At 35.0% G+C, this 20,620-nt stretch overlaps 5 protein-coding genes across 5 annotated transcripts; 3 read left to right on the forward strand and 2 right to left on the reverse strand.

The window, feature by feature from the left end:
* Positions 1–544: 544 nt before the first annotated feature.
* On the reverse strand, positions 545–1,348 carry LOC148546815 (uncharacterized). The gene has a single exon (XM_088499796.1). The coding sequence runs from the start codon at positions 1,288–1,290 to the stop codon at positions 721–723; it is 570 nt and encodes a 189-aa protein (XP_088355922.1). The 5' UTR covers positions 1,291–1,348; the 3' UTR covers positions 545–720.
* A 3,267-nt stretch (positions 1,349–4,615) lies between these two features.
* On the forward strand, positions 4,616–5,308 carry LOC148546816 (uncharacterized). The gene has a single exon (XM_088499376.1). It carries the CDS (start codon positions 4,616–4,618, stop codon positions 5,306–5,308), a length of 693 nt encoding a protein of 230 aa, XP_088355502.1.
* A 6,538-nt stretch (positions 5,309–11,846) lies between these two features.
* On the forward strand, positions 11,847–12,777 carry LOC110269196 (protein NRT1/ PTR FAMILY 8.1-like). Its single transcript, XM_088498184.1, has 4 exons — positions 11,847–11,996; positions 12,143–12,270; positions 12,424–12,493; positions 12,733–12,777. The coding sequence occupies exons 1-4, from the start codon at positions 11,847–11,849 to the stop codon at positions 12,775–12,777; spliced, it is 393 nt and encodes a 130-aa protein (XP_088354310.1).
* Positions 12,778–15,218: 2,441 nt separating this feature from the next.
* On the reverse strand, positions 15,219–16,021 carry LOC148546817 (uncharacterized). Its single transcript, XM_088500253.1, has one exon. The coding sequence runs from the start codon at positions 15,961–15,963 to the stop codon at positions 15,394–15,396; it is 570 nt and encodes a 189-aa protein (XP_088356379.1). The 5' UTR covers positions 15,964–16,021; the 3' UTR covers positions 15,219–15,393.
* A 1,413-nt stretch (positions 16,022–17,434) lies between these two features.
* On the forward strand, positions 17,435–18,283 carry LOC107616301 (uncharacterized). Its single transcript, XM_016318277.3, has one exon. It carries the CDS (start codon positions 17,494–17,496, stop codon positions 18,052–18,054), a length of 561 nt encoding a protein of 186 aa, XP_016173763.1. The 5' UTR covers positions 17,435–17,493; the 3' UTR covers positions 18,055–18,283.
* Positions 18,284–20,620: the final 2,337 nt, after the last annotated feature.

Consider the following 20,620-nt stretch of genomic DNA (forward strand, 5'->3'; position numbering starts at 1 on the left):
TCGGGAAGTCGTCTACCCCAACCCAGTAACTTACGACCAGGTGAGACCTCCCCTTCTTCAACCAGGATACCAACCCGAACCGTCCGGTACCCGATCTACCGAACACTTTGTTTTTAATTATATATTTTTTTATTTCGGAGTTGCTCTTGATTAAAAGTAGTATCTCCATAATTTTAAAAAAAAAAATTGCATCATATTTTAGATTTATTTTCAAATAGTAATATTTTTTTTTGAGACTTGCTCGACATTATATAATTATTTATATATATATATATATATATATATATATATATATATATATATATATATATATATATTAGAAGTATATATTTTTAAATTTTTTAACAAATTTTAAAGATAAAAAAAATATATTTTACTTTAAAATTGAGTTATGGCTCATCATGTAATAAAAACCTTATAACATAACTAATCATTTTTCATTTTGCCATTTTGTTAAACTATCTATTTTGCCCGGCAACAGAATCTATCATTTATAATTGAAAGATAATATAAGCTTCAAAAAAAAAAAAAACAGAGAAGAGAGTTTAAGGATAAACCTTCTTCTTTTACGAAGAAAGGTGAAATGATTATATATTAAAAATTGAAAAGGAAATAATTAAAATACATAAGAATTGATAAGGTCAATTCAACAAGTTGATAATGATTTTCATTATTTCCGACCTTCCCCCACCTGAAAAGTCCCCCATAAATTCCTCAGCATTAATCCTCTAAGAGAAGATCGATTTGGTATTTTTTCTCTATTAGGGATGTTGCAGCAAAAGCCACGTTTGAAAGCAAACTAATGTCACTGTTGAGCTGGTCAATAGCAGGGTTAACGATTTTCGCTCGGGCCAAAATGGTGTGGCACCTACTGACGTCATCGCCGACGAGCTTTGAAGCGTAATTTGCAGCCGATGTATCTTCTTTGAGGTCACGAAGGGCACCCTTGAACTGCACAACGGCATTATTATAATCGAATCCAGCGCATTCTTGAATCGCCGGGGACTTGTCCTTCTCCGCCAATGTCTGAAGGAATTTCTGTCCTTCCGTCGCCTTGTTCACTGCCAACTCAAGAATCAACTCTGAGAGCTCACGAAAGGTCTTTGCTGATTGGATCTTAGGGTTTGATCTCAAAATGTCCATGCATTTTGCCCTTTCTTCCACCAGTCCTGACTCACAAAGTTTAGGGACCAAGGATGCTGTTACCTTTACATGACCTTGTGCTACATTGGCAATGATGAGAATCAATCCGAGGCTGAACAAAATGGAGGACTTTGTTGAGGAATTCATATTGATAATGGTGGTGTAGGGAGATAATTGTTTGATTTGGGTGGGGGAAGATGAATTCTAAGTGGTGTTAGGGGCTCTCTTTATAGTTCATCATAAACTAATTATGGAAATGTTCAACTAGAGAAGAGATATATTAGGTAGCGACTCACATACGCGGATGGCGGAATTGATGTACTCGTGTTGGAATGGTATTAATTAATGTGATCAAAGTCACAAATATTAGAAAAATCTGTTGGTTTATAGTTTTTGGTTTTAAGTGAATTAAGGGATTATGATTACACTCTTTTGGACGAGAATTATGTAATACAAAGGAATGCATGATTAATATAATACTCTGCCTTTCTTGCAAGCTAAGTCCCAAAAGGTATATTAGTAGTTGGAAAACGAATCTATAATATGATGCAAGTTATTTTTAAAAAACAGTTATGGAAATAATACTTTTAATTCAGAACAAGTCCAAAATAAAAAAACATGTAATTAAAAATAAAGTTGTGATGATTATTTTGTATAGAGTAAACTATCATTTTTATCTATAAAAGTTTCGAATATTGGTAAATCTATTCACGAATAAATAAAATTACTATTTCTATCCATGAAAGATTGACTTTTTGCTAACAAAATTATTCAAACCTTAAAAAATTATTTAAAATTCTCAAAATACCCTTTAATATAATCTAATTCTAACTTCTCCTTTTACTCCGCACCACCACTCCCACCCAAATCTTTCCTCACCAGGCCACCATTCTCAACCCCAATCACCACCATCACTAACGTCATCACCATCCCCAAATCTTTCTCTTTACCACCACCACCAAAAAATGGATCGGAGGAAGAATAAGAGAGAAAGTCGAAACAAAAAGAGTGAGAGAATAACTAAAATGAGAAATTACTCATCACCATTGAAAATTTTATTTTAAAGAGGAGAAACATTCAGAATATTACATTCAAATTCAAATAATAATGCTGCAACAAAATCATATTACAGGTTCAACAACAAAATTGCATACACAAATTCAAATCACAACAATAGAAGTGGAGCATTCAAATTCAACAATCATAGATCTACAATTCAATAATAAGTCAGATTATAGAGATGCAGAATTAGAGAATAAAGCAACAAAAATTAAAAATTAAAAAAGACTGTGATGACGACGTATTGCCAAATCTTCGAATTCCTCAGTCCCCAGCCTCGAAGCTCCGTGAGCAACGCTTCAAGGTCAAAACGTTGGCATGGAGACTGTTGTCTGAGATGGTCCCAATCAGAGTCCACCATATTCTTGTAAAAAAAAATACGAAGACCAAGGATTTGGTCATCAAAGCAGGGCTCAAGGGAATCGAGAGTGCTACCATTATGCAAGACCTCGTGTGCTAGCGAAGGGAAGGTAGAAAAAGTTCATGGCCCTCGTTGATGGAACAGCAACGATGACAAACACAGATCTTCGGGCAAGGGCAGCGATGATGTGCAGATCTTGTCATCACTGCTACTGGAATCGCTACTGCCAAGCTACCATTGCGGTCACTAATGTTCTGAAAATCAAAGCGAATCGATCGGTCAAATCAGTTAAACCGAAAATTGATGATTAATTCGATTTGGTCCATATACGAAACTGTTTATTTTAAAAACCGAAATTGAACCAAAAATTCGGTCGGTTGAACCAAACTAGAACCTATTTGGTTTTTAAAAAACATTACTCCTAAAGCCTAAATCATTACAAGAAAAATACTGAATACCATCGAATTTATCATCGGATTTAGTATCAAAAGTTAGCGACAATTTTTCCGTTGGATTTGGCTATAAATTCGTAACCCTAAAATATTATTGTTAGAATTGATGTTCTGACACGAGGTTTGGAATTGGAGGAGTGGTAGTGTGAAGTAAAAAAAATTAGAATTTGGTTATATTAGATGATATTTTGAAAATTTTAATAATTTTTTAGAATTTAGATAGTTTTGTTAGTAAAAATTCATTTTTCATGAATAAAAATGATAATTTTATGAATTTGTGAGTAGATTTATCAACGTTCTGAATTTCTATTGATAAAAATAGTAATTTATTTTTTTTATATTTATAAGAGTTTGATTAGGTGACTGAGAAAATGCTTAATTACTTTGTTATTATGAATAACTTGATTTTAATTTTTTGGTTAGAATTAATTAAAAACAAATTAATTTTAAGAAGTCATTAATTTTTTGGCTTTATGTAACGTTGGTTGTGCAGGTCAAGAAGTTATTCTTCTGAAAATACTATTTTTCATCTATTCTTATTTTTTTTTAATTATATTATTTTATTATTTTTGCTCTCAAATCAATAAAATTACTACAACAATAATTACCGTGATTACTACAATTATGATTTCATCGTTATTTAGGAAAAATATGATTAAAAAAATATTTTTGGAAGACAAATTTTTTATTTTGAATAAATAATTAAAATAAAATAAAATAAAATATTAAAATAAAATAAGATTTTTCGAACATTAAAAATGAAATTAAGACTTAGTCCAAATATTATTAAAGACTAAATAAATACATTACTCTTTTATTTTTTTTAATGCTTCAACTATATATTTGTTTAACTATGTTATTATATGTATACAAAAATATTAGCCACAATATAAAATATATGTTAAAATATAAAATATATATTAAAATAAATTAAATAATATATATATTTATACAGAAATATATCATGACTAAATTTTTATATATACATGTTAGTAGTAATAACAAGCAAGCTTGAAGTAGCACAAGTGGCAAATCAGCATTCAGTTAGAGAATTAGTTACAATCAGAATTTTTTAGAAGAAGTTAGTTAGGCCTTAGATAACTAAATCAAGTTACCCACCAACTGTATATATATATATGTAGAACTTGCAAAATAACACAGGCTAATTCATTTTTTCTGAAGAAACACTAATCACCTTTTCTCTCTTTACTTCTCTGTTCCTTTTCTCTCTGCACTTCTTCACTTCTCTGCTCCTTCTTCACTCTCTTTCACTTCAAGCTTGATACCCTCACATGGTATCAGAGCTTGCTGATCCATGGAGCACACACCTTAGTTCACCACCAGTGCTTCTGCAAGTGCACCGAATCAAAACGCATTCGCTGCCTTCGCTGCAATCAAGCTCAACAAAAACAACCACAACGCATGGAAAAAGCAAGCCCTTGCGTGCATCAAGGTCAACAAATTGCAGAGTCACCTCAATCCTTCGAAGATTCCAGCAAGATTCAGTTCAGAGTTAAATCGAGTGAACGGAATTGAAAATCAAGAATATGAAGAGTGGGAAATTCATGATCAATGGCTGGTTGCCTGGCTAATTGCATCCATGGAACCAAGCTTTGTAAACCGAGTGATCGAATGTGAGTATGCTTACCAGATCTGGTTCACATTAGAGGAGTACTTTGCGGCAAGAGTGAAAATAAGAATCAAGCAACTGAAAACGCAGCTGAGAACGCTTAAGAAGCATGGCTCAACAGTAACAGAATATATGGCAAAGATCAACCAGGTGGCAGATTCACTGAAAGCACTGGGAGCTCCACTCTCAAGGGAAGATTACATTGAAGCAGCCTTGGCAGGACTTAGTGAAGAATACAATACATTTGTCGCTGTTGCAACAGCAAGAATAGATCACACCACTGAAAGTGAACTTGAAACACAACTCTTAACTCAAGAAGAGCTAATTGAAAGATTCAGAAAGACAGAACTAGGAGCAATGCAAGTAAATGTAGCTCAAAGCAATGAAGAAATTCAAGAAAACTCTCAAAGAAGAAGCTATAGCAACTATAACAATAGAGGCGGCTTTCGAGGGTCCAGAGGCAGCCGTTCCTCCTGGTGGCAAGGAAACAGACCACAGTGCCAACTCTGTGGCAAGATTGGACACACAGTCATTCAGTGCTATCACTGCTTCGACCAAGATTTCATGAACCCTCATCTTCAACCTCTAAACACAACTCAACCCCCATCCTTTGCCTTCCACAACAACAATTCCAACTCAAGAACCACTAAGCAACAACAATAATCTCAAAATGAAGCACAACCGGCTTCCCCAAATCTGTAGGCTCTCCTCACTGTCCCCTCAGCAATGCCAGACACAGCATGGTATCCTGATTCGGGAGCCTCTCACCACTGCACCTATGATGCACAGAACCTAGCCACAAGAACCAGTTATGATGGCACAGAACAGGTCTTTGGAGGTAATGGTCAAGGTATGAAAATTAAGCATATTGGAAGTACATTTATGCATGCATCATTATCAAACAAACCCTTCCAATTACAAAATTTACTCCATGTCCCTACCATATCTAAAAACCTAATAAGTGTAGCCAAATTTGCATTAGACAACTATGTCTACTTTGAATTATGGCCTTACTTGTGCTATGTAAAATGCCAGATATCCAAGAAAGTCCTCCTCCAAGGACTGCTTAAGGATGGACTGTACAGGTTTGAGGGAGTTCAAATCATTCAAAGAACTCCCAGCCTCAATAATCACAGTATAACCAACTCAACCTGCTACCACACAAATACCAACCTTAATCCACCCTTATATCATACCCCACACACCAAACCAAATGAAGCCACACACCTCCTTGCTACCAACCCTTCCACAACACAGCCCCCTGCTCCCATCCCTTACTCACCCTCGCAGCTAACTTCAAAGATCACACCATCTCCTAATACTTCAGAAAATCAAAGCCCAGTCTTGACAGCAAACACCAAACCACATAAAGCCCTACCACCATCACCAGTAAAGCTACACACACCACAGCACAGCCCCCTACTCCCACCCCTAACTCAACCTCACAGCTGCCTTCAAAGACCTCAGCAAAAACCCAAATCGCATCCTCTACAACCTATGCACTATCCCAACCAATATCACAACAACCACACTCACACGACAAGCAGTCAAGTACTCACAACATACTCAGCCAACCAAAAGAGCAAGTGAAGTCTGCTAATGTTCTACTTTCTACCAATGTAATAACAAATATACCAAATAGAGATATGAACCTGTCCAGTGCAAATGCACTGCTAACCTGTAAAAAGATAAGTCCCACTGCTCAACTATGGCATAGAAAATTGGGCCACCCATCTGAAAAAGTCACCTCTATTGTAATGAAGCAATGCAATGTAATTGACAATGATTCAATAAATAAAATGAGTTTTGAACCATCATTGTGTCATGCTTGTTGTATCAGCAAAATACATCAATTACCTCACCCTGACTCACACACCAGCTTTGCACCTTTAGATCTGATTTTCTCTGACCTCTGGGGACCTGCTCCTATGTATAGTAGAAATGGCTGCAGGTATTACATATGCTTCATTGACGCCAGTACAAGATACTCCAGCATCTATCTGCTACAAACAAAGGGACAAGCCTTTATTGCCTTTCAAAAGTACAAAGCAGCAATTGAACTCAAAACTGGACTGAAAATAAAAGCACTGTAAACTGACAATGGGAAGGAATACCTATCTGCAGCATTCATTCAATTTCTTGAAACCAATAGAATCCAGCATAGACTTACCTGTCTCTACTCTCACCAGCAAAATGGTAAAGTAGAAAGAAAGCATAGACACATAACAGAAACCACCCTAACCCTATTAGCCCAAGTAACCCTTCCCTTAACCTTTTGGGGAGAAGCAGCCCTCTCAACAACCTACCTAATCAATCTACTGCCAAATCCCAAACTAAACAATATCTCATCCTATGAAGCCCTAACTAACGCCAAACCTGATTACTCCTTCCTCAAACCTTTCGGCTGCACTTGTTATCCCTTCCTCAGGCCATATAACCAAACCAAATTCAGCCATCGATCATAGAAATGCATCTTCATTGGCTATGCTGCAGATCATAAGGGATACACTTGCCTCTCTTCAAATGGAAAAGAGTTCACATCCAGAGATGTTATTTTCAATGAATCTGAGTTCCCCTACAATGAGCTATTCTCCCCCAAAACCACTGCTGTCCCACTATCCCAAACCTCTCCTCCTCTCTACCTACCCTTACCCAATACCCCAACTGTTATCCTACCTAGAGTTCCTTCCCCACCCCAACCATCCCCACCCACCATGACTCCACAACACACCCAATCCCCACTACCCAGCTCCCTCCCTCCACCCTTGCATACATTGAATGATACTTTCAATATAATTAATTCAGTGCCTGATTCATTATCTACATTACCTGGCTTTGTAACTCATGATTGTGTTTCTGCTTTTGCTAATGACCCTGTCAGTGTTCCTTCGTTCACCATAGGTACCCTGCAGCCAAGTCGCCTTGAAGTTGTCCTGCCACTTCCTCAACCAGCGCCAATCAATCGTCATCCTATGCTAACTTAGAGCAAGATAGAGAACCTCAAGCCCAAAACCTATGCTGCAGTCCTTGCCACCCCTGCCTCCGATCTCACTGAATCTCTCCCTTCCTCTGTTCAATAGGCGCTGGCCAGCCGCCACTGGAAACAAGCCATGCAGGAGGAGTTTTATGCTCTGATGCGCAACCAAACCTGGCAGCTGGTACCCAAACCCCCCACCACACACTGACCCCGTCATTGGCTCCAAATGGGTGTTTCGCATCAAAAGGCACCCAGATGGCACCATTCAGAAGTATAAAGCTCGCCTTGTCGCGAAAGGGTTTCACCAACGAGAAGGGGTCAACTATGACCAAGTCTTCAGCCCTGTCGTCCGCCCACCCACAGTTCGCATCATGCTCAGCCTCGCACTCTCCAAGGGATGGCCCATCCGGAAATTTGACTTCAATAATGCCTTCCTCAATGAGGATCTACATGAGACCGTTTTCATGTCTCAACCAGAAGGGTTCACCTCTCCCACTCAACCTCACCATGTCTGCAAGCTCCAAAGGTCCCTCTATGGCCTTAAACAAGCTCCTCGAGCCTGGTTTATAAAGCGCAAGGACACTCTCAACCGATTTGACTTCACGAACACCAAATCTGATTCATCACTATTCACCAGGTTTTTCCCTTTCTCAGTCATCTACATTCTCATTTATGTGGATGATATCTTGGTCACCGGGAGCTCTCAAGCTGAAATTTCTACCCTAATCTCTGAGTTGAATGCTGTGTTTACCCTCAAAGATTTGGGGAATATGAATTATTTCCTGGGCATTGAAACTGTGAAATTCAATGACAATGACATACTCCTATGCCAAACAAAGTACATCCAAGACCTATTAACAAGGGCGGGAATGCGCGATGCCAAAGCAGCAACAACACCTATGATATCAAGTGTCAGGCTGTCAGCTCATGGCAAGGACGTTTACCACAACCCAGCTCTTTACAGGTCTATAGTTGGGGGACTCCAATATGCTACAATAATCAGACCTAAAATTACCTATGCTGTGAACAAAGTCTCACAATTCATGCAAACTCCTCTGGAAAGTCACTAGAAAGCAGTCAAACGGATCTTACGATACCTTGCTGGGACATCAAACTGGGGGTTGAGATTCCAAAGAATGAGTGAATGTAGAATCTATGGCTTCAGTGACTCCGATTGGGGCAGTGATATTGATGACAGGAAATCAACCAGAGGGTTCTGCGTATTCCTCGGACCAAACCTAGTATCATGGTCAAGCAGAAAACAAAATGCAGTCTCTAGGAGCTCCACAGAGGCAGAGTATCACTACAAGAAAAAAGGCCTATGGCCACGCTTTTTTCTTGCCACGCTTCAAAAGCATGGCCAAAAGTGGTCAATGGCCACGCTTTTATGAGGGTGGCGATAGATAAGAGATTTGGCCACTTTTTTTTGCCACGCTTCAAAAGCGTGGCGAAAAAGATCAACGGCCACGCTTTTGTAAGGGTGGCAATTGATTATACAAAAGGCCACGTTTTTTTTCTGCCACGCTTCAAAAGCGTGGCCATAGAGAGAAACAAGGACGTTTTAAAAGCGTGGCAACAGGGTTTCATTACGGCCACGCTTTAAAAGCGTGGCCAAAGGTTTCTTTTCTGCCACGCTTCAAAAGCGTGGCCGTAGAGAGCAACAATAACGTTTTAAAAGCGTGGCGAGAGGGGCCCCAACCAATTGACCCAAACCCGGCTCCCAAACCCGGCTCCCAACCCGGCCCAAACCCGGCCCCCAACCCGATCCCCAACCTAATCTCTCTTTTCCCTTCGAAACCACTAACCCTAATCTCTCTTTCACCTTCGAAACTACTCGCCTGTATCGGAAGAGCTCCTCCCTTCACCCTTCACCCTTCGCCTTCGCCTTCGTCACTGATGGAAACCACTTCTTCTTCATCTTGTTAATCTTCGTACCCTTCTTCTCTTTCTTGTTCTTCTTCGAATCATTGTGGATCTCTCTGTTCACCTTCAAGCTCCAGCAAACATGGTCGACAGCAAGCTCCTCCCTCTTCTTCTCCTCCAATCCCTCTCAGCCGCGCTTCCGCCGCCGTTGGTTGCCGTTAACGTTCGCATCTTCGTTCAGCCGTCGTCTTCGTTCGCGTTCTTCGCCATTCAAGTTTGCTCGGCGTTCACCGTTCGCGTTCACTCGCCGTTCACCGTTCGGGTTCGCGTTCGTCTGGAAGCCACGTTGCCCTGCTTCAAACTCTGCGACCAACCCGTGCGCTCCACCTAGCCGTCGAACTGCTCTCTTTTGTCGCCGCCGTGAGTTCCCTAAACCCACCACCAGACAATACACTCACACAACACCAATACTCTGCTTGAAACTCTGCAACTTCTTATTTCTATTACAATAAGTAACTATTTGATTTGGCAGTGGTTTAGATTTTTTTCATAGACTGAATTAAAGTATACAATAGTTATGTTCTCTTCTCTATCACATTGATACTAAGCTTTGAATTCTCTTATTTCGTTTCAAGTTTTCGCACTCAACATGTTTGATGAAATGCTTTAACCATATTTCGGGTTGGTTTTATCATTTCTAGCTTTTAGAAACTTAGTAAGTTGATTGCATGTGAAATTAGAATAATTAGATCTTAGTAATTAGGAAATTTTAGCTGCAAAAATAGCATCTTTGTAGAAAACATATTAGCATGATGATTCCACTTGCATTAGTGTTCTTCTGGTAAATTTTAACTGTTAGTGTGAACTTGTTAATTTGCTAATTGTTCTTGTGTTGTTATTCTGTTGTTCTTCTGTTATTTTTATTTTATTTTTTTTGTTGTGATTTTCTGTTTTTGAACCTGTTAAGTTGATAATCTGCTGTTGTTTTTGAACCTGGTTTGAGGATAGGCTCCAAGACTTACCAGATGACCCTAATAATGAATTGATGATTCCCGAAGACCCTGAATGTAATAAGGAAGGTGAGCTCTCTTGAATGACTAAGGTTCTTAGTGTAGCTTGTGCTTGTGCTTTGCTCGAGCAGTGCTTATCACTGCTGCTTAAGTATGTTGTAGCCAATGTAGTTTCTGTTAAGATATTTTTTTTTACTATTTTATTGCTTTAAAATGTCTCATAAAAACTGAAATTTGGTTAGTTGCAATGGAAATGGATTGTGACTTAAACTAAGCTTTAACTAAAATGTTAGTGATTTGAACACTGGATTTCTTTGCTTTAGGGAAGACTTTGTCTGATAATTATGACTATTCAGTTCTGTTCCGTTTCTGTCCCATTTTGTTTCGTATCTGGTTCTCCCCTTGGCCTCTTCTTCTCTTTGTTTCTCTGTCCCTTTTTTTCTTTTTTCTTTTCTGCTTTGCAGCTCTAATTTTCTACAATTGTTGCTTCACATATTCTTGTTTACTGTGGCATTAATGAAAGAAGTTCTCCGTCTAATACCTTGCTCTCAATAATACGAGATTTCCTGTTTGACAAAAAAAATTTATTCTTTTAATGCACTGTGGTTTTTAGTTTCTAGTTTTTTTCTGTTTAGTCAATCTTATTTGTAACTAAAGAGGTTGACCTTTCTGTTCTTCCTTGCAATTCTTATGGCTTGACTTCCTGGATCTTGCATGTCTTCTTTTGGTTGTCTAATCTTTCTTGGTTATTCTTAAGATTCCATATATAAAATTTATCATGTTTTGAACAAAGTGAGCATATCATGGCTGATGTATGTTGCTGGTTATTATAATAGCTCCTTGTCAGAAACTTGAAGATCAAAGGGATTTTTTGAACCATTGCCTGTGAAGCAAGGGGAAGAAGCACATTAGTACACCTATTCCACATGATTCATACTCCGTTCTTTCTGTGAGCAGTTCTGGGAAGTAAGTTCTTTCTTACTTTTAATTTATTTCCATAATTCAATCGAATTAACTAATGTTTTTAATTCTTAAATGTAATAGATGGTTTCGCTTTTCTTTATAGAATATACAACACATAAAACTGTTACTATTGTGATTCAAAATTTATTTATAATGTTTTGTGGTTTATTTTATATGCTTTTTATCTTAATATGGTTAAGCAAAAGCATTTTGTTTGTTAAATAGCAGTACTGTGGTTGTTTTCTGAATGCACAAATATGTGCAGGTATGTTGACCAGTTTGATGAAACAGACCCAAAAGAATCAAGGCTGATGTTAACATTCTTCAACACACTCTTGCAGTCTTGCTTGCAGTGTGCCTTGGTGGTGCTGTCAGCTTAACCTTCATTATGTGGATACAAATCCATAAAGGATGGGATTGGGGATTTGGGATTGGCACCACTGCTATGTTACTTGGCATCATTATCTTTGCTGTTGCATTGCCACTATACAGAATTCATCCTGCTAAAGGAACAAGTGCTTTACTTGAGATCGTGCAGGTATCTGTTGTATACATGCCTCAGTGGTGTTGGTTTTAACTTAATCAGCATTACTCTCGAATTTTGATAGGCTTAATACCCCAGACGATGACATCTATAGTGGTTGCAAACTCCTTATTGCACTTATTCATGTTTTTAATTTCCAGGTCTATGTTGCTGCAGTCCGGAATAGAAGACTTACCCTTCCTGAAGATCCTGCAGAACTATATGCGATTGAGCAGGACAGGGAAGCTACTTTGGAAACAGAGTTTCTACCTCATAGAGATATTTACAGGTTCAATTTTCCTTCTTGTAACTATTAAAGGACACATATAGTTCTACACAAATAGAATTATGTGAACTTAAGTTCACCTATAAACACTATTTTACATTTTATATGAACTTAAATTCATCTTGTAACACTTATTTTTACATTTTATTGGTTCAGCCTTAAGTATGGGCTGAACATTCTACAGGGCATTGAAGGTGAAAACAAGAATTCAAAGAAATCGCTGAAGGTAATTTAATTGCTGATTTTCATCTCTTTTGTTGTGCCTATTACTGTTTGAATCAAATCTTCAGCACCCATGGCCAACTGTAATTGAATTTTGCATTGTAGCCTCGTAAACATGTTGTTTTAGATGGAACTTCAATTACTTGTTTCGTTGGTGGTTCTTTACTAAAATATATGAGGACTATTCTTCACTTATTAATTCCTATTGTTGTTTTTCTTTTTCCCCTTCCCCATTTTGCTCAGGATTTAGTTACTGAACATGAATTTGAGAAAAACTGCTTGATGTGATTTCTCCAAGTGATATTGGGGTCACTTTTGATGATATTGGGGCTTTAGAAAATGTGAAAGACACCTTGAAGGAGTTGGTCATGCTTCCTCTACAGACAATGCTTGCGAAGGAGACAAAAGGAGAAAAGATTGAAGATGGGGTTGGGAGTTCTTGCTCTTCCATTTACCTTTGTGGCTCACCTTCTAGCAATGGCTGCTATTGTCATGGTCTGGCTTTGGATCATACACTTCAGGGGTGGCTTTTTTCTCCTACCATTACATTGATGAAGTAGTAGCTGAACTGATTTGGGACTGGGTTTAGTTTTTAATACAATCATTTATATATAACACAAGATAATCATATAATATTACACAAGTTGAAGTTACTAATCTATATTAAGCCCTTATATTTGTGACTATTATTATATATAAATTGTCAATATATAGTTAGTGAATTACCCCTAACTTACGTATTCCTTTTTCTTGATACAGATCCATTCTGTTCTTATGCTAATCGAGATTTATTTTGTATTTAAGTAATAGTTTTTTAATGTATAAAACAATTATAGTAAATTATATATCTCACTAATTATTGTTTGATTTGTCTTGTAATAAAAATTGCATACTATATTTGAAGGTTTGGTAATAAAAAAGAAATGAAAATTTATAGTGTAGCAATGAAGATCAAGTAACGGAAAGAAATTTTTTTTTTAATTTAACAAGGCTTTCGCCACGCTTTTAAAGCGTGGCTGTATATTTTGCTATGGCCACGCTTTTAAAGCGTGGCCGTATCTCTTCCTATTGCCACGCTTTAAAAGCGTGGCTGTATCTCCACCTATCGCCACGCTTTAAAAGCGTGGCCAGATCTACCCTATCGCCACGCTTTTACAGCGTGGCCATATCTCTACCTATCGCCACGCTTTTAAAGTGTGGCCGTTTTTCCCACCTACAGCCACGCTTTTTCAAGTGGCAGTTTGTAAAAAAGCGTGGCAAACAAAAAGCGTGGCAATAGACTGCAAAAAGCGTGGCGATAGAGCAACCGCCACCCTTTGATAGGCCACCCTTTCGAAAGCGTGGCGATAGCTTAAAAAGCGTGGCGAAAAGCTATCGCCACGCTTTTTTCAGCTTTTCGCCACGCTTTAAAAGAGTGGCAAAAGACGTGTTTTCTTATAGTGTATCGAGGACTAGCTGCTTGCCTAACTGAAATCCTCTGGATCCAAAATTTAATGAGTGAAATGAGAATCCCATGCTCCATCACACCCAACCTCTACTGTGACAGCCAAAGTACAATTTTAATGGCTGCAAACCCAGTTCTTTACAACAAAAGCAAACACTTTGAACTTGACCTTTACTTTGTAAGAGACTATGTTACTCAAAAGAAAGTCAGTGTCTTGCACATTCCCTCTCAAGACCAAATAGCAGACATATTCACGAAACCCATCTCCAGCCTCAACTTCCACAAATTCAGATCCAAGCTCAGAATCACAGAACGAATCCAAATCAACAGCTCCAATAAACACATTGCTGCCAAAGAAAACTCAGACAGACAAAACAGTAAAGTTGATGTTAGCAATAATAACAAGCAAGCTTGAAGCAGCACAAGTGGCAAACCAGCATTCAGTTAGAGAATTAGTTACAATCAGAATCTTCCAGAAGAAATTAGTTAGACCTTAGATAACCAAATCAAGTTACCCACCAACTATATATATATATATGTAGAACTTGCAAAATAACACAGGCTAATTCATTTTTCTTTGAAGAAACACTGATAGCCTTTTCTCTCTTCACTTCTCTATTCCTTTTCTCTTTGCACTTCTTCACTTCTCTGCTCCTTCTTCACTCTCTTTCACTTCAAGCTTGATACCCTCACAATACATAATATTTTTTATACTTGTTTATTATATATATGATTACCTCATTTTTCTAACCATGATCAACCATGAAACTAATCAAACTTTTCAAACTAAAATAATCAAAATATTTATAATAAAATAATTAAACATGTCAAAGTTGTACAATCAAGCCTTTTATAAAATAAAAAATACTGTACCTTTGTTTTTTAATTATATAGTTTTTTATTTCGGACTTGCTCTTTTTTTTTGGTGACTCTTCGGACTTGCTCTTGAGTCTTGATTAAATGTAGTATCTCCATAATTTAAAAAAAAATTGCATCATATTTTAGATTTATTTTTAAATAGTAATATTTTTTTTTTTTAGACTTGCTCGACATTATATATATATTTTAGAAGTATATATTTTTAAAATTTTTAACAAATTTTAAAGATTAAAAAAAATATATTTTACTTTAAAATTGAGTTATGGCTCATCATGTAATAAAAACGTTATAACATAACTAATCATTTTTCATTTTGCTATTTTGTTAAACTATCTATTTTGCCCGGCAACAGAATCTATCATTTATAATTGAAAGATAATATGAGCTTAAAAAAAAAAAAAGAGAGTTTAAGGATAAACCTTCTTCTTTTACGAAGAAAGGTGAAATGATTATATATTAAATATTGAAAGGAAATAATTAAAATACATAAGAATTGATAAGGTCAATTCAACAAGTTGATAATGATTTTCATTATTTCCGACCTTCCCCCACCTGAAAAGTCCCCCATAAATTCCTCAGCATTAATCCTTTAAGAGAAGATCGATTTGGTATTTTTTCTCTATTAGGGATGTTGCAGCAAAAGCCACGTTTGAAAGCAAACTAATGTCACTGTTGAGCTGGTCAATAGCAGGGTTAACGATTTTCGCTCGGGCCAAAATGGTGTGGCACCTACTGACGTCATCGCCGACGAGCTTTGAAGCGTAATTTGCAGCCGATGTATCTTCTTTGAGGTCACGAAGGGCACCCTTGAACTGCACAACGGCATTATTATAATCGAATCCAGCGCATTCTTGAATCGCCGGGGACTTGTCCTTCTCCGCCAATGTCTGAAGGAATTTCTGTCCTTCCGTCGCCTTGTTCACTGCCAACTCAAGAATCAACTCTGAGAGCTCACGAAAGGTCTTTGCTGATTGGATCTTAGGGTTTGATCTCAAAATGTCCATGCATTTTGCCCTTTCTTCCACCAGTCCTGACTCACAAAGTTTAGGGACCAAGGATGCTGTTACCTTTACATGACCTTGTGCTACATTGGCAATGATGAGAATCAATCCGAGGCTGAACAAAATGGAGGACTTTGTTGAGGAATTCATATTGATAATGGTGGTGTAGGGAGATAATTGTTTGATTTGGGTGGGGGAAGATGAATTCTAAGTGGTGTTAGGGGCTCTCTTTATAGTTCATCATAAACTAATTATGGAAATGTTCAACTAGAGAAGAGATATATTAGGTAGCGACTCACATACGCGGATGGCGGAATTGATGTACGTGTGTTGGAATGGTATTAATTAATGTAATCAGAAGTTATAAATATTAGAAAATTCTGTTGGTTTATAGTTTTTGGTTTTAAGTGAATTAAGGGATTATGATTACACTCTTTTGGACGAGAATCATGTACATAATACAAAGAAATGCATGATTAATATAATACTCTGCCTTTCTTGCAACACAAGATTATGAGTTCTCTCTAATCTCAGACCTCAGATATCTCTTCTTCCCTTCAACTAAGTTCACATAGATATATTAGTATTTAATCACCATAGGATTAGCTGGAATGATGAGCTAAATAAGAGACCGAATTCAAGACTTTATGAATGCAATTATATATTCATGTTGGAAGACTCATGCATAGTAATGTTAATGATACAAGTGTGAAAAGTGTATGAAGTTAGTCCCACATCAAAAGAAGTAAAGAAGAGTGAGGAATTTATAAGATAAGAAATTCATTAATTTAATATCTTAAGTTTTTGAGTTGGAGATGGTGTCTTCTCGTCTTATTATATATTTATTGAAAGTCAAATTCAAAAAGAGAATAATATCTAATTAATTTAATTTTTAAAATTAAAATTAACTTTTTTTTAACCTATTATTTGAATTGTTAAAAAAATATTGTTCTCTTATATTTTTTCTAAGCCTATTATTAGATCTCAATTCTAGTATCGTAATAAATTCTACTTACAGTAAAAAAGTAGTATCTATCACAATGTTAATTTTTCTTTTTTTCACCTTAAAGAAGGAAAATAAAAATTGAACACATGATGATTCCATGCTTAAACTAGTAATTATTTATATTTATTTGTGTGAGAATTTTAGTAAAGGTTCGTTTTTGAAAATCTTTACAACATTTTTTTGTGATAATATATAAAACTCTCACAAATAAAAAAAATATTCAATTATTAAGACATAATTAAAACTCCCATTAAAAATTCCAAACAACACAATTTATTTGAAAGGAAAAATACTCTAGTCTTCTAAAATAATTATATTATATTATTCTTTTTTGTTCAAAATGTGGTACATATTAATAATTTTAATTTCGGACCAAAATTGTGGACATGATATGTGTAAAACAAAAGATTAAAAAAAAGAAGAAGAATCAGTCCAAAAGTGATGAGATTATGACACGATTCTATACTTAATTAGGAAAACCCAACAAATAAGTTAATAATATATCTATTTTGTTGTTGAACACTTCCAAAATTAGTTATCCTCTTACCCTAAATTTTTAGGGTTTCATAATTAATGACGATGTACTATAAAGAGAGCCCCGAACACGACTTAGAATTCATCATCCCCCATCAAATCAAAACCAATTCGCATTAGGGTTCTCTCCATACACCGTTATGAAGATGAATTCCTCAACAAAGTCCTTCATTTTGTTCAGCCTTGGCTTGGTCCTCATCATCGCCAATGTAGCACAAGCCGAAGAAAAATCAGCAACCTTGGACTTATCGAAGTTGGTGATTAAAGTTTGTGACGCTACAGCAACAGAAAGGGCAAAATGCATGGACATCATGAGATCAAACCCTAAGATGCTATCAGCAAAGAACATTGTTCAGCTCTCACAAGCCATCCTTGAATTGGGCATAAGCAAGGGCAAGGAGGGACAAAAATTCCTTAAGGAGTTGGCAAAGAAGAGCAAGTCCCCGGCGCTTGAACAATGCGCCGGATTCGACTATGATGGCGTCGTTGGATCCTTCAAGAGTGCTCTTGGCGAGATCAAGGAAGATCCCATGACTGCAAATTATGATGCCAAGGTCGCCAGCGATGGCCCTGACACCTGCGACAGAGGTTTGGAAAGTGAAAAGATCGTTAACCCTGCTATTACCGAACTAAACAAGGAGATTAGGTTGCTTTCAGGCATAGCTTTTGCTGCAACAAACTTTATTCCAAACAAAATTTAAGAGGAGGGACTAGTGTTGAGGATCGGAATTTTATGGGGGAATTTTATTAATGACATCCTTTTCAGTTTGTAGTGTGTGGGTTGATCGGAAATAATTAAAATGACTACCAACTTGTTGAATTTGTCATCACATCAATTTTTGTGTAATTTTAATTATTTTCTTTTCAATATCAAACATCAAATTTTGATGAGTAAATCACAAAATTACACGTGAAAGGGTTTGGATGGATAAAAGTATACATCAAAAATCATAAATGAATAATGTTATATGATTAGTAAATTTTTTTTTTTGTCAGCATTTGTTTCGTAATCATTTATATTCATATTTTCAGACGTTTATATATAATAAATATATAATTTATATACATAAATTAATATAATTTATATTTATATTTTTTAAAATTTACACGATAAATTAATAAAATTTATTTGTTAATCTTAGTATTTGTACGGACTAATAATGATCAAATATACTAAAAATTATTAATTTTAAATTTTTTTTTATAAATATAGAAGTACACCTTAAAGATTATTTTCGTTGGACAAAAATATATCTCGTCTTTATATATTCACTGTCGGCATAAAATTTTTGTCCATCAAAATAAATTTTTAGAATGTATTTTTTGGTATTTATAAATTTTAGTGTGTCCTTTTGTTTATGATAAACTTTTTTTTATATGTTTTTATCTATTTACTTAATTTTGATTTTTTTTAAAGATGTCTCACTCTTAAAAGCTATTTATTAATTAAGAAATATTATATTTTTATTAATTAAATAAATCTTAATTCTCAATTCACAACACATCTAAAATAATATAATTATATACAAAATAAATTGTAAACATATCTAAAATTAAAGTCACATTTTAAAATGTATATATAAAATTAAACCAAATTTATTAAAATAAAATGAAGATAGAGAATAATTTATTCTTTTTTTAAGAAAATTTGGCCCTCTTGACATTAGAATCTTCGTTGTCTTCCCTCGTTGCAACTTGAACGTTGCTGCCTTCAGCTTGGTCTTCATCGCCTTCTGTGGTCTTCATCGCAGCTCTTCCATCAACATCTTTAACCTTGATTTATTGTAGTTATTTATTTGCACTGCAAACCATTAGATTTTGTTTAATTACTTTTGTTTGATTTTTCTTTAATTTACTCTTTTATAATTCCGTTAGTTTCAAGTAGTTTACATATGGACAGAGTTGAACATTTTGATAAACAGGGCAGGTTAATTATTTAAATTATTTTGAAATAAAAAATGCTATTTTTTAGTATTTTTGAAATAGGAAATATAATTAATTAGTTGATTAAAAAATTAATATAATAGAATTATTAAATTTAAAAAATGTTTAAAGGATGAATTATTATTGGATGAGTAGCAGTTTCGAATTGTAAATTGTAGATTCCATTATACATAAATTAGCAAAAACAGATAATTTAACAAAACAACAAAATGAAAATGCCATGGAACTCGATCGAAAAAAAGCAGTGGGTTACGGACTTATGGATAACGTTTGATCCTTTCCTTTTTTTTTTTTTCTCACTTTAAGAATACCCATCGATCGTGTTAGAGAGTCCAAGCAAGCTTCTCATATTCCGAATATGGCATTGCAGTTGTGTATATATAATTATATATACACAAGAAAACAAAAACTTTGTGTTATTGCTAATAACCATGTGTTAGGCTTAAACTCGAAAACTATGGATATATCATGCAACAATTTTACTGCCAGAAAATTTGCTTTTAATTAACCATATTTATTTGATTTAAGATAAAAAAAAGACATAATTTTTTTTAAAAACGTTAAGTGTTTACATGAAAATTAACTACCAAAATAGCATGATATTTCTTATATCTACTTGAGTTATTTCATAATTTTTAATATATATTTCGTATTTTAATATGTACTATAATTTTTTGTATATACATAATATAGTAAAAATTTTATATGTATTAATTTATTAAATATATAGTGTTCATCAATTAAGAAATTTTAATTGAAAAAAATTAAAATTGTGAAGTTATAATTTATTTATATGTTTATACCTTTTCTCTCTTTAATGGTAAAACGTTGATGTATATATTGGGAAAAAGTATGATGATAAACTTTATGAACATTAGGAAGTGTGATTTTAATTTAACCAATAAATAAATAACAACACCTCTTAATGAGTTTAATTAAAGAACTAACTATTTTTTAGTTAATATTAATTAATATTTTTAAAATGATCATTAATCTTAACTTTAATTTTTAAATCTTAAATTTAAAATTTAAATTATATATAGGAAAGAAAAGAGATTAAGAAATTAGCTAAGAGGTACCAGCACCCTCCACTATGACATTATGTTTAGGCCTCCTACTTCATTCTAACTCAAATTTACTATAATAAAGAATTTAATTGAAGGCTTTGGACTTTTGGTTAAAAAAATGAATGAAAATTGTTTACTATTCGAAACTGAAACTTTTTCAATAAAACAATTAAAAAGTTTTATATTTATAAGCTCTGTATATAATTAAGAATATTCTTTATTAAGTATAAATTCCATAATATCTGTTTATCTGATT

This window comes from Arachis ipaensis, chromosome B9 (assembly GCF_059453495.1).
Source record: "Arachis ipaensis isolate K30076 ecotype BB chromosome B9, ASM5945349v1, whole genome shotgun sequence".
NCBI lineage: Eukaryota > Viridiplantae > Streptophyta > Magnoliopsida > Fabales > Fabaceae > Arachis > Arachis ipaensis.

Coding starts and splice junctions, on each gene's coding strand:
- LOC148546815 (XM_088499796.1), bottom strand. CDS start 1,290: ATGAATTCCTCAACAAAGTCCTCCATTTTGTTCAGCCTCGGATTGATT.
- LOC148546816 (XM_088499376.1), top strand. CDS start 4,616: ATGGAACCAAGCTTTGTAAACCGAGTGATCGAATGTGAGTATGCTTAC.
- LOC110269196 (XM_088498184.1), top strand. CDS start 11,847: ATGTGGATACAAATCCATAAAGGATGGGATTGGGGATTTGGGATTGGC. Junction 11,997..12,142: donor CTTTACTTGAGATCGTGCAG/GTATCTGTTGTA, acceptor TTTAATTTCCAG/GTCTATGTTGCTGCAGTCCG. Junction 12,494..12,732: donor ATTCAAAGAAATCGCTGAAG/GTAATTTAATTG, acceptor CATTTTGCTCAG/GATTTAGTTACTGAACATGA.
- LOC148546817 (XM_088500253.1), bottom strand. CDS start 15,963: ATGAATTCCTCAACAAAGTCCTCCATTTTGTTCAGCCTCGGATTGATT.
- LOC107616301 (XM_016318277.3), top strand. CDS start 17,494: ATGAAGATGAATTCCTCAACAAAGTCCTTCATTTTGTTCAGCCTTGGC.